The sequence below is a fragment of the Amblyraja radiata genome, chromosome 9, assembly GCF_010909765.2.
Source record: "Amblyraja radiata isolate CabotCenter1 chromosome 9, sAmbRad1.1.pri, whole genome shotgun sequence".
In the NCBI taxonomy this organism is placed as follows: domain Eukaryota; kingdom Metazoa; phylum Chordata; class Chondrichthyes; order Rajiformes; family Rajidae; genus Amblyraja; species Amblyraja radiata.
The window spans coordinates 5,621,339-5,635,124 of record NC_045964.1 but is presented as its reverse complement, the minus strand read 5'-3'; the positions used below and the strand labels follow the sequence as shown (position 1 = coordinate 5,635,124).

The following is a 13,786-nucleotide window of genomic DNA, read 5'->3' as shown; positions in this document are numbered from 1 at the left end:
CCCCAGTCGCCTCGACGCAGCAGTTGGACTGCTGGACCGCGGGAGAAGAACAAAGGGAAGCGATAAGACTTTTGCCTTCCATCACAGTGAGGAGGTGTTGGAGATTCACTGTGATGGATGTTCGTGTAAATTGTGTTAAGTGCGGGTCTTGGGTTTTTTTGTAATGTAAAAGACTGTAGGAATGAAATTTCGTTCAAACCAAGCTGTTTGAATGACAATAAAAGGCATTCTATTCTATTCTATTACGTCTGGGGACAGCAAGAATTTATACCTAGTCCCCTCTCCACCAACATCATTACAATCTCCTTCTCTGTACTGCCGCATAGAGGCACTGACCATACAGTTGTGTGACACTCATGCTTTTCTAGAGGGTATCAGCTCCCAATTCCTCCCCAGCCCCGTTCCTGTAATGCTGAAGTCCATAACTTCATCATATTGCTGTTTTGCTCGAAAGTCATTAACTCTGATGCAAGAGATTGCTAACTGCAGTCACAAACTTGTGCTGCCCAGGCATCTATCACAGGCTCTCTCCCCTGTACTGACATTAAAACAAACACATCAGCGTCCATCCTTGGGTTACAGACACCTGACCTATGGGCCCTCTTGGATACAAGAGTCCTTGGGACTCATTATTAAATTTTGTACATGAGCTTGTTCCGACAAACGGCACAAGTAATTTCCTCTCTCCCCATTTTTAGCATTTGTACTTTATTAGTCTCATGTGCTTCTGATGCCATCACTATGGAGGTGTGTTGACAGTATCTAGAGATTTTCATGTTTTCCAACTTATGCACAAAGTTGACTCATGGATATCTGTGAGAACAGAATCTGTTTGTTACCGGGGACAGCCCGCAATGAATAATGAGCAGCTATTTGTGTGAATTAACTGCACTTACTGGTTGCTGAGATTATTTCATAAGAATGGAGACACAAAGAACTACAGATGTTGAAATCTAGAGCAAAACACACACTGCTGGAGGAACTCAGCGGGTCAGGCAGCATCTCTAAAGGATCCATTCCCTCTACGGATGCTGGCTAACCTGCTGAGTTATACAGCTGTGTGTGTTGTATTCCATTAGGAATTTGTTTCTTAAGGGCCTGTCCCACTTGGGCCGTCACTTACACGACAGGCCGGTAGTGACGATTGCGCGCCGGTCCCGCGAAAGTCGCGCGTGTCATCATGCGCCCGCACAGCCACGCTACTGTCATTTGAAGATGGACACAAAATGCAGAGTAACTCAGCGGGACCAGCAGCATCTCTGGAGAGAAGGAATGGATGATGTTTCGGGTCGAGACCCTTCTTCAGTCTGAAAGAATGGTCTTGACCTGAAACGTCACCCATTGCTTCTCTCCTGAGATGCTGCCGGTCCAGCTGAGTTACACCTGCATTTTGTGTCCATCTTCAATTTTCTTGGCCCCGCTCTGGGAGTAGAAGTGTGGGCGGATCCGGATCCGCAATGGCCGTGAGCCCCAGGCCGAGCTCGGCGATCGTTTGCCTGCTTCTGCTGCTGTTGAAGGTGAGACGTTGCGTCGCGCCAGGGTCTTGAGCCTGTCCCACTTTGGCCGTCAGTTACGCGACAGGCCGGTGGCGTGCGAAGATTTCGTTCAGGACGAAGTCCATACTCCTCCACACCACTCCATGCGCCCGTCCCGCGCTAGCAGGTCGCGTAAATGGCGTGCGAAAAACAGCCGTGGGACAGGCCCTTTAGGATACATGATGACTGACCTCCTGTAGTTCATCAGCTGGTTACTGTCCACTTGTAAACCGACTACACACAAAACAATGACTATCTGGATGTGGGTTTACAACCCAAAGGCAGCTGAGGGCAAGCAACCACCTTTTCCACATCACCTTCCCCCCCACCCACAATGTGCCTGTGATTAACAGCATTTTTGTTGCATTCGGAATTAGTCTTGAGAAACAAAATAACACTCCATGCAAGTGGGAAAGTACAACACTCAGACAGCAAACACTCATGGGCAGAGTCTGGTTACAAAAAGTAAAGGGAAACTTGTGAAGCAGAGAGAATTCAGGACGATATGCACCACAGGAATCTCTCTGTACAGCTAATTTCCCCCGGACTCTTAAAGTAAAGGTAAACTAGTTAAAGTTCTTTCACATCTACAGGAGGTCCCATTATCAAAAGCAACACCTTCAGTTAGCAATTACTCTATTCAATAGTCCAGGCATCAAAGGGAACTCTGTTGGATACAAATGGAAAGTAAAATAGATTATTCTTGGAGGCAAATTAAACCAGTCTTGTTTTTATTCCATGGTGGAAGGATGCCAAATAACAAATCATTTCAAACTCATTATGGGATGGATGAATCTAAATTGAATTCCATTTGTATCTGATATTTTCAATAATACAAATAAATCAGGAAAAGTGAAGGACAGACAGAGAGATAGGGAGCTGGTAACTATTCACTGATATATTGATATTTATCTGCATTATAACATTCTGCCAGCAAAGCCATGCACCAGTCTCTCTTCCCACCACCAATCCCCACTTCCACTCCCCGATCAAGATTCAAGAGTTTAATTGTCATATGTACCGACATTGGAATAAGGTGATTCTTACTTGCTGCTGAATAACAGGCCTGTAAACACAATATTCATAGATAACATATAATAAACAAACAAAAAAAATCAATAAATTCATAATCAATACGCGTACAAAAAAGCCCTTACTCCTTGGTGCAACCAAACATTGTCCGTAGTTTAGTTTAGAGATACAGCGCGGAAACAGGCCCTTCGGCCCACCACATCAACACCGACCAGCGATCCCCGCACATTAACACCACTCTACCACACTGGGGACAATTTGACATTTATACTAAGCCAGTTCACCTTACAAACCTGTACGTCTTAGGAGTGTGGGAGGAAACAGAAGATCTCGGAGAAAACCCACGCAGGTCACGGAGAAAACATACAAACTCTATACAGACAGCACCCAGTCAGGATCGAACCTGGGTCTCTGGCGCTGTTAAGGCAGTAGCTCTACCGCTGTGCCACCATGCTGCCCTCGCTAATATTATGTAGTGTTCGAGCATGATGGTTGTTGGGAAGATGCTGTCCTTGAATGCTGCTGAAAGATCCACTACACTGACCTTCTTGCTCACCCCACCATCCAACTAGGTGCTTCTGTGGCCACTGGGCTGTGGCTTCCCTACCTAAATGAGATGATGTGAATGAGAGGCCTGTATCACATGAATACCAGGTGGAAAAGCAGTTAAATCCATCGTATGCAGGGTGATTCGAAACCACTTTGAACACTAGTTTTTTATCAAACCGTAATACCTCACGTGTATCAAAGAATGATGTTTCTCCACATTAGTGCATTGATCGTGTTAATGGGACATTACTTCTGACACTGTGACAATGGCAATCTCCACTTCAATCGGCCCAGCCACGCCTCCACACACCTCCCCCTGTTAATCCCCTGGCACGCTCCTTCCACACCACAGTTAATCCCATGCACGCTCCTTACACCTTCCCAAAGCAGTAAACGCCTGGCACACTCCTTGCACACCTTCCACAGCACAGTCAATCCCTTGGCACATTCCTTTCACAGCACAGTTAATCCCCTGGCACACTTACACACCTTCCCGCACAGTTAATCCCCCCCGGCACACTCCTTCCACAGCAGTTAATCTCCCGGCACACTCCTTCCACAGCAGTTAATCCCCCGGCACACTCCTGCCACACCTTCCGCAGCACAGTTAATCCACTGGCACACTCCTTTCACATCTTCTTGCAGCACTGTTAGTCTCTTGGCTTGATGGTCATGGCAGAGATCATGATTTCCCAACAGATTACAGATGGTGAGGATCTACAATTCTTCCGCTGAAGGACCAAAGTCTAGTTTTGAGCAGCTAAATCCATCCCACTGTAATAAATGGGATTTATCCATTTACAAAGAGGTAGTGTCACAAAACTTGATGGAGAATATGAAGATAGGTCTACATTTCCAAAGGGTTATTTACACACCACTGCTCCTGTGATAGGTTGATCAGTGAGGTCAAGATCAAGAAGACTTTATCCTTGTGCTGAAGATAGACACAAAGCTGGAGTAACTCAGCGGGTCAGACAGCATCTCTGGAGAAAAGGAATAGATGATACGTTTTCTGGTTGAGACCCTTCTTCAGAGTCTGAAGAAGAGTCTCAATCCAAAACATCACCTCTTCTTCTCTCCAGAGATGCTGTCTGACCCGCTGAGTTACTCCAGCTTTGTGTCTATCTTTGGTTTAAATCAGCATCTGCAGTTCCTTCCTACACTTATCCTTGTACTGGTTCAGTCAGTCAGGCTTGCTGCCCAGCTTACCCAGCTGTGACGTCACCCACTGTTCTTATTGATGACCAACATCTAATGCATTTTTTGTCTTAGATCTAAATATTTTACCAAAATACACGCACAGAAGTGTTTTAACAGACGGCACTTTCATTATCTTAGAGATGGACATTCACCAGGCTGACACAGCGGGCTGCCAGTAGGCGGCAGCACTGCCCAGTGATCTCTGGAGGTCATGTTAAAGCCAGCCCCTCACACTTAATATTCTTCAAAAGGCAAAAACTTTGTAGTTTAGTTTATTGTGACGTGTACCGAGGTACGGTGAAAAGCTTGTTGCTGGCTAACCAGACAGCAGAAAGACAATACATGATTACAATCATCCCATTTACAGTGTACATGATAGGGGAATGATGTTCAGTGCAAGGTAAAGCCAGTAAAGTGCGATCATGGATAGTTCGAGGGTCATCAAAGAGGTCGATAATTTACATTACAATGTATTCTATATATGATATATTGCAATATATGAAAACTTTGGGACACTACTGTATATGGTAGAAAGGAAATGGTTTTCCACTTAATCAAGGTAAAGAACGTAGTGACAATAAATAATTAATTTTGTAGTGATTCACCTCACTGTAAGAATGGCAGCACCTTACCTGCAGCAGCTCGAAGTAATGCAGACAATGATAAACTGGGACCAAGAGCAGTTGTGGCAGTACATATTGAACAGCTTCTTTAAATCCTTCAGAAATGGACTGGAAAGCAAGAGTTATCAGTTATTAGCAATGGATTGCACTGTAAATTATTTCATTAGATTGTAAACATAATGAAAGAAACCCGAAGCTTTACATTAAGAGGCCTAAAGAAATGAAGGCAAACATGAAGGTCTAAATTCATAACGACAGATTGTAGATATACCTATAATGCAGTGAAATTAAATATTTAAGATCATGCTTTTATCTTCTTGCCATTTGGCTACTTATTGAAGTGGGAAGTTATTCAGGTAATCCCACTGTGACAGAACATTGCAACTTTAGTGTAGCAGAATATGAAGTCAATGCATCATTTACAGTGCGAGCCTTCCACAAGAGACAGGAGATCAATAAAATACTTTCCCTTGCAAGTCTACATCATCCACATGTCATTGTGCAACCAAAAATATATTGAACTGTATTGATCTCTGGTCATCGCAAACACATAAAACCAATTAAAGTTTGCTTTCTAACTTCAAGATGCAAGCAGTGATCAATCATAGATAGAGTGGATGGCATGGATCGAGTGGATGTGGAGAGGATGTTTCCACTAGTCAAAGCCTCAGAAATAAAGGACTTCCTTCAGGAAGGAGATGAGGAAGAATGTATTTAGTAATCTGTGGAATGTATTACCACAGAAGGCGTTGGAGGCCAAGTCAATCGATATTTTTAAGGCAAAGATAGGTAGATTCTTTATTAGTACAGGTGTCAGGGGTTATGGGGATAGGGCAAAAGAGTGGGATTGAGTGGGAGAGATAGATCAGCCAAGATTGAATGGCGGAGTAGACTTGATTGGCCGAATGGCCCAATGCTGCTCCTATCACTTATGAACTTATAGCAAGAACTAAATTTAAAAATAAAAATTTAGAAGTGTTTTGCAGTAATAGGAAAGATAATTTAAGTTTTAATTTCAGAGAAAACCCCATTTTTCAAGATTATTTTCACCCTGTGACAACAGTTCTAGTCTGCAGATTGCTTTGTGGAGAGGATAGATTTTGTCGACACAAAGGTTTTCATCTCTGATTACGTAGTTTCTTGGAAATTGGAATTTTTTTCCTATCTTTATTGATAAATCTCAGCTGTGAAGAGAAAATTTCAGTTTCATTTTCTCAACGTCACCACAAAGTTCTGTTGTACTTATCGTGGTAAAGTGCTTATAATATGCGACATGTCCTGAGAGAATAGATTTTGCATTTAGATTATTTGCATATAAATCTGGCCAATTGCACAACTGTCATCGGGTTTATTTTATGGATTCTCTGCCTCATGCTCCAAGTGATATCTTTTCTGGCAAAATCACAAACATTGTCCTCTCTTTAGAAACATTCAGAACTGCACTGTGCTGGGGGACACAGTGAACCGAAGAGCCGATTTATAATAAAAGCCAAGTCAGATGTAATTATCAGTTGTAAAACAAAAGAATCCTAGGAACAATAGAACAAACCCGGGTCAAGTCTTTATCCTGAGATGCTCTCAGAGAAAATAAAACACAATCAACAATCAGAAAGTCACAAGCACCCAAGCAAACGTACAGATCAAATCCTCATTATCAAATCAAATCCAAATCATCATACAGATCAAATCCTCACTCAAAGAAAAACATGCACTATATAACAGCTTTCAAAAGCTTAGTCTGTCCTAAAATGCTCAAAAGCCTGTCACCACGGTACTGTAGATTACATGGCAGCCAGTGGGGCTGGAGGCAGGGGGAAGAGAAGCGGTGGGGGCAGGTATTGTGGCTGGAGGAAGGGGAAAGAGAGGGGGTAGGGGCATAACTTGAAATTGGAGAATACTTTTGGGTTGTCAGCTACCAAAGCAGTAGCCACCAACCCCATCTGCAGTTTCTTGGGTCTCACCCTTTCTCCAAAGCTGTCTTTGAGACACTGATGGAAGAGTCACAAGGCCAGCTCTCTGACTGATACCAGTTCTGGTATACATGGGCACCAACCGTGCACTTTTGACAGGTCCATGTCTATCATAATGCCTGAAACATTGTTAGCTTGTGAGAAATTCATGGAATCATGGACGGGAGACAGACAGGGAGACAGGATTGGGCTGGGGAATCCACCTCCACCCTTGCATGTAGATTTGCATGAATTGTAGCAACTCCAGAGCAGAATATAATTAAATTCACAGACACAGAGAGGCTGGAGCGTGGGATGACCAAAGTGAAACTGTGGCAGCAGAGAGGCCGTGCAGTGTACCGCTGTGTAGCGAAGGTCAGAATTTGGTCATCCCAGGTCAAGCTTGACACAAACATTCACAGTAATCAAGGCTCTGACTTCTGGCGGGGAAAGGTGCCATCGCCCTCCATTAATCTGTCCCCCTCGAAAATGATCAGCATTGATGCCCAGCCTTCTTAGGACAAAGGAGGCTGTTTGTTCAATTAATAATTGAGAGAGGCATAACTGGGATTCCAGAAAGATCCACAAAGAGTCATACGGTTCCCAGCACTGTTATAGTGTAAGTACTAAGGTCAACTTGTGTAATACAAGATTGTGCAATGCTTGGGCGTCTTCAGATTTTATACAAATCATCTGAAGTTGCAAATCATTTAAACTATTAATTTATCCAATGTGAATAGTTACAAACATTTTAAGCGGATCTTAGAACAGAAGACAACTGGCATATCTCAGAAATGCAGGGGGCTGTTCAGCCTATCAAGTCTCTGCTAACTCTGAGCCAAAGCTAGCTAGTCCTAGTCCCCTGCCCTCTCACCACAATCCTGCAAATACTTTTCTTTCAAATGCTTATCCAGTTGCTTTATGATTGCCACAAATGAATGCCTCCACCCAAGTATTTTGTTTCAGATCCTAACCACTTGCTGTTTCTTTTGTTATCTTCATGTTACGTATGGTCCTTTTGTTAATTACAATTATTTTATAACCTCTGCTTCTTGCCTAATCTACAAAAGGGAAATATTTCTGGTATGCGCCTTCATGAATTTAAATATCTGTGTCAGATGTTCTCAGAGCAACCAGGAACTACCCCATACCTTCCCTCTTCTCCACAAGCATGATACTCATATATATAAATTACTTAGCTGTAAATGTATATGAGTCGGTGAGTAAGTTTGCTGACGACACCAGAATTGGAGGAGTTACAGACCGTGAGGGATGTTGTCAGAAGATACAGCAGGATGTAGACCAGCTGCAGAAGTAGGCGCAGAAATGGCAGATGGAGTTTGATACAAGCAAATGTGAGGTGTTGCACTTTGCGAGGTTGAATGTAAGGAGGGAGTATACAGTTAATGGCAAGACCCTTAACAGCATTGGCGTGCAGAGGGATCTTGGAGTCCAAGTTCTTAGCTCCCTGAAGGTGGCAGCACAAGTAGATTGGGCGGTTGAGAAGGTATATTATATGCTTGCCTTCAGTGCTTGGGACATAGAATATAGGAATCAGGAAGTTATGGTGTAGCTCTATAGGACTTTTGTTAGGCTGCATGTGGTGGCCCCATTACAGGAAGGATGTGAAGAGGGTGAAAGATTTGGGGAGGGTGCAGAAGAAAATAGGTGCATAATGTGGCTGAACATAAGCAAAAGTAAACCAACTCACCTGAAAGTAAAAAGCTACAGGTGACCTGGACATCAAACTGTTGAAGTACTCATGAAACTGTGGTGAAAGAATGTCTTGTGCACATACTTCATACGGGTCGAATACTTGCTCCTACGTCAAAGACAACAGTTTAACCTTTTCCATTTTTACATCATAATTTTGTTCAAATGCTACTTATTAAACCGAGTGCAACAAATATGCTCCATGTTACCAATAACATTCTATTCATACCTTGAAATTACAACTCCTCAGAATCTGATAAATCTTGTTCTCTAGCTCCAATGTCCCATGAAAATGCCTGCTTGCCAGACACATTTTGACCTAACTACATTCAATTTCTAATACAAACCCACTGACTCCCATGGATATCTGGACTATACTTCTTCCCACCCTGCTTCCTGTAAGGACTCTATCCCCTACTCCCAATTCCTCCGTCTACGCCGCATCTGCACCCAGGATGAGGTATTCCAAACCAGGGAATCGGAGATGTCCTCATTCTTTAGGGAACGGGGGTTCCCCTCTTTGACTATAAATGAGGCTCTCAACAAGGTCTCCTCTATAACCCATAGCTCTGCTCTCACTCCCCATCCCCCCACTCGTAACAAGGACAGTCTCCTTGTCCTCACCTTCCACCCTACCAGCCGTCGCGTACAACATATAATCCACCGACATTTTCGCCACCTCCAATGGGATCCCGCCAGTGGTCACATCTTTCCATCTCCTCCCCTTTCTGCTTTCCGCAGAGACCATTCCCTCCGTAACTCCCTGGTCAATTCAAACCACCCCCTCCCCTGGTACTTTCCCTTGCAAGCGCAGGAAATGCTACATGTGTCGCTTTACCTCCCCCCCTTGACGCCGTCCAAGGACCCAAGCAGTCTTTCCAGGTGCGGCAGAGGTTCACCTGCACCTCCTCGAACCTCATCTATTGCATCTGCTGTTCCAGGTGTCAGTGAGACCAAGCGTAGGCTCGGCGATCGCTTCGCCCAACACCTCCACTCAGTTCGCAATAACCTGCCTGATCTCCCGGTGGCTCAGCACTTCAACTCCCCCTCCCATTTCGAATCTGACCTTTTTGTCCTGGGACTCCTCCATGGCCAGCGTGAGTCCCTCCGCAAATTGGAGGAGCAACACCTCATATTTAACTTGGGTAGTTTACACCCCAGCGGTATGAACATTGACTTCTCCAATTTCAGGTAGTCCTTGTTTTCTCCCTCTCTCCCCTCCCCTTCCCAGCTCTCCCAGTCTACTGTCTCCGCCTCTTCCTTTCTTTTTCCCGCCCTCCTCCCCACGACATCAGTCTGACGAAGGGTCTCGACCCGAAACGTCGCCTATTCCTTCGCTCCTTAGATGCTGCCTCACCCGCTGAGTTCCTCCAGCATTTTTGTCTACCTTTGATTTTCCCAGCATCTGCAGTTCTTTCTTAAACATTAAATTACCGAGTATTTTTCAGAAAACGTAAGCTACTAGAGCCATTGTGGCCTTCATCCCTTCCTGGTGTGCTTAATATCACCTGTGCTTTCGTCTTGTGCCGAGAACAACACACCTTCTCTGCATGTTCTTAGTCAATTATAGACAATAGACAATAGGTGCAGGAGTAGGCCATTCGGCCCTTCGAGCCAGCACCGCCATTCAATGTGATCATGGCTGATCATCCCCAATCAGTATCCCGTTCCTGCCTTCTCCTCATATCCCCTGACTCACTATCTTTAAGAGCCCTATCTAGCTTTCTCTTGAAAGTATCCAGAAAACCGGCCTCCCCCGCCCTCTGAGGCAGGGAATTCCACAGATGTAATTCCACACATTCTTGACAGATGTAACATTCATCATTAACTGTATTTGATCCATATATCAGTATCATAAGTGAAGCAATATCTTAATCAGGAAACACAAATTAGGAAGAGGTCTGAATTTTCTTAGCAAATAGTGTCACATAATAAGAAAGGTTTATAATCATTAAAAGTCAGGTTAAGGGAGATGGAAGTAACTGAGGCCCATATATGCAAGAGCTCAATATGTGTTCAGATAGGCACAAAAAGCTGGAGTAACTCAGTGGGTCAGACAGTATCTCTGGAGAAAAGGAACAGATGATATTTCGGGTCGAGGTACCTTGTTCAGACTGGTACTTCAGACTCCTTCCTACTCAATATGTGTTCACTCAGAAGCAGAGTTTTAATTGTACCTTATAAATTACTCTTCATTTAAATATAACTTAGGACTATCCGTCACTGACAATATACAGATCATGACTGCGCTGTACCTCTGCCAGATCTTCAAAGCAGCTTCCGACTAATGGATGAGGGCTGCTTTCATCTGTCATCTCGACAGTATCTTCCATTAAACCCAACAGCTTCACAGTCAGTTCATGAATATCCAAGATGTTACTGAAGATCACTTCAATATCCTATTAGAAAACAAAGCACAGGCTTAATATCTCTTGCACATTTAACCTTTGGGTTTGGTAGTCTGCTGCACAAGGTATCATACGTTGAAAGTGAGATCATACAGAGAGATTAATCAAGTTTTCTTTCCCAAATCTCAGTGCAGCCACAAGTCCGATTAGCTGCTGGAAATTATTGAATAGTGGCTGTGAATAGTAGCTCTTTCGATTTTTGTGTCCCAGTGGAAAGGCATATAATTGATGCTCAGAATCTACTCCCAGAACAGTGATCATAAATCTTCTGTGCAGGAAATTAAAGCACTGAAATACATTTCACAGCACAGTCTCTTTCAGTCTTCATGATTCTACAGTTGATTTTGGTTCATCCACTTTTGGATTCTGATATAAATTTTCAATGTAATTTCTCCCAAGAATGGTACAATTAAAAAATGTCATTCTTTCCAGACAAGACAGACATAGTTTTATTTTTAAAGTGCATTGGTTCATCCATTCAAGAAATATTTAAATAATAGATGAACACAATTACTTAGATTGAACAATTCATCTAACACTGGTTCCTCCATTATCACTATTGTTTCTTTGTTTTAATAAATCCGTTACTTTTGAATATTTTCCAACAATTATGGGTATGGGACATGCTCTATTGCAGAACTAATTCAAGATCTGACAGTTAGAAATATGACTAGACCAAGTGCAGACCCGTTGGATCTGTTCCCCCAACGCGTGTTTGCGGGGGGCGGGGGGGGCATGCGGCGTCACACACACTAACCACCCCCACACACACACTAACTACCCCCCTTGATATTATATTATTATTAATTTGCTCCTTTTACCCCATAACCGCCCTATCCACTGACGCATAGCCCACAACTCGCAGGCGCGTCTAGAGAAGAGAGGGGGGGGGGGGGGGGTAGAGAGTGAGGGCAGAGAGAGAATGGGGAGAGACAGGGAGAGAGGCAGAGACAGAACGGCAAGAGACAGAGGGAGAGGGTGGGTGAGGGGGGGAGGAGGGGAGAGAGAGATCCGTTACTTTTGAATATTTTCCAACAATTATGGGTATGGGACATGCTCTATTGCAGAACTAATTCAAGATCTGACAGATTTAAATATGATGACCAGTTTTATTTCCTTTGAGAAGACGATTGGGTCCATAATTTGATCATGTGGATACAAGGATTTATACAGGGATTTCTATATTGCAGTTTTACTGCAGCTCATATAGATTAACTCGCCAAAATCCAGATAAATCCAAACACTGATTACTCCAGTGTTTTAGCTGGGTGTAAACAATGTTGTTGTATAATTTATAGCCTAATTACCTATAAGCCAACAAACAGATAAACTTTTTGCAAGAGAGAAGCACTACCTTTGTGACCAAGAACCGCTGCCTAATTTAGATTTGTACAAGATATCCGGCTTTACAAGACAATTTCTTGTTTCCAATAACAACAAAATAATCACTGAGAATGTCCAAAATGATTACTTCTCCAATCACCTAATTAGATATTCATATTTAATAATATTTTTGAGGTTTCTTGTTATTCTCAACATAGACAGTACGGTAAACCCTCATTATAACAGACCACAGGTGGGGAATGGTGTCCATTGTTGCCGATTGTCTGCTATAACCAAATAGGGTATTATCATTGTTTGTTGTTGAAGCAGATAATGGTTGATACATAATGGTTGAAGGTCATGTTTGACTAATATTTTTGATTATTTTGAAGAGGTTACTAGGGAAATTGATGAGGGTAAAGCGGTGGATGTTGTCTATATGGACTTTAGTAAAGCCTTTGACAAGGTTCCACATGGAAGGTTGGTTAAGAAGGTTCAATTTTTGGGTATTAATAGTGGAGTAGCAAGATGGATTCAACAGTGGCTGAATGGGAGATACCAGAGAGTAATGGTGGATAACTGTTTGTCAGGTTGGAGGCCGGTGACTAGTGGGGTGCCTCAGGGATCTGTGTTGGGTCCACTGTTGTTTGTCATGTACATCAATGATCTGGATGATGGTGTGGTAAATTGGATTAGTAAGTATGCAGATGATACTAAAATAGCTTGGGTTGTGGATAATGAAGTAGATTTTCAAAGTCTACAGAGAGATTTAGGCCAGTTGGAAGAGTGGACTGAAAGATGGCAGATGGAGTTTAATGCTGATAAGTGTGAGGTGCTACATCTTGGCAGGACAAATCAAAATAGGACGTACATGGTAAATGGTAGCGAATTGAGGAATGCAGTTGAACAGAGGGATCTAGGAATAACTGTGCATAGTTTCCTGAAGGTGGAATCTCATGTAGATAAGGTGGTAAATAAAGTTTTTGGTGTGCTGGCCTTTATAAATCAGAGCTTTGAGTATAGAAGTTGGGATGTAATGTTAAAATTGTACACGACATTGGTGAGACCAATTCTGGAGTATGGTGTACAATTTTGGTCGCCAAATTATAGGAAAGATGTCAACAAAATAGAGAGAGTACAGAGGAGATTTACTAGAATGTTGCCTAGGTATCAGCACCTAAGTTACAGAGAAAGGTTGAACAAGATAGGTCTTTATTCTTTGGAGCACAGAAGGTTAAGAGGGGACTTGATAGAGGTCTTTAAAATGATGAGAGGGATAGACAGAGTTGACGTGGATAAGTTTTTTCCATTGAGAGTAGGGAAGATTCAAACAAGAGGACATGATTTGAGAATTAAGGGACAAAAGTTTAGGGGTAGCATGATGGGGAACTTCTTTACTCAGAGAATGATAGCTGTGTGGAATGAGCTTCCAGTGGAAGTGGTGGAGGGATGTT

The 13,786-nt window shown here is 43.0% G+C and overlaps 1 protein-coding gene across 2 annotated transcripts in view; it reads right to left on the bottom strand.

Annotated features, from left to right (window-relative positions):
• sos2 (SOS Ras/Rho guanine nucleotide exchange factor 2) overlaps window positions 1-13,786 on the bottom strand; it is a 99,227-nt gene that overhangs the window by 35,411 nt on the left and 50,030 nt on the right. For both annotated transcript variants that reach the window (XM_033026566.1, XM_033026567.1), the window contains exons 6-8: window positions 10,857-11,000; window positions 8,600-8,710; window positions 4,949-5,047 (exon numbers count right to left, since the gene is read on the bottom strand). In XM_033026566.1, coding sequence (XP_032882457.1) covers window positions 4,949-5,047; window positions 8,600-8,710; window positions 10,857-11,000 — 354 coding nt within the window. The remainder of the gene's footprint in view (window positions 1-4,948; window positions 5,048-8,599; window positions 8,711-10,856; window positions 11,001-13,786) is intronic.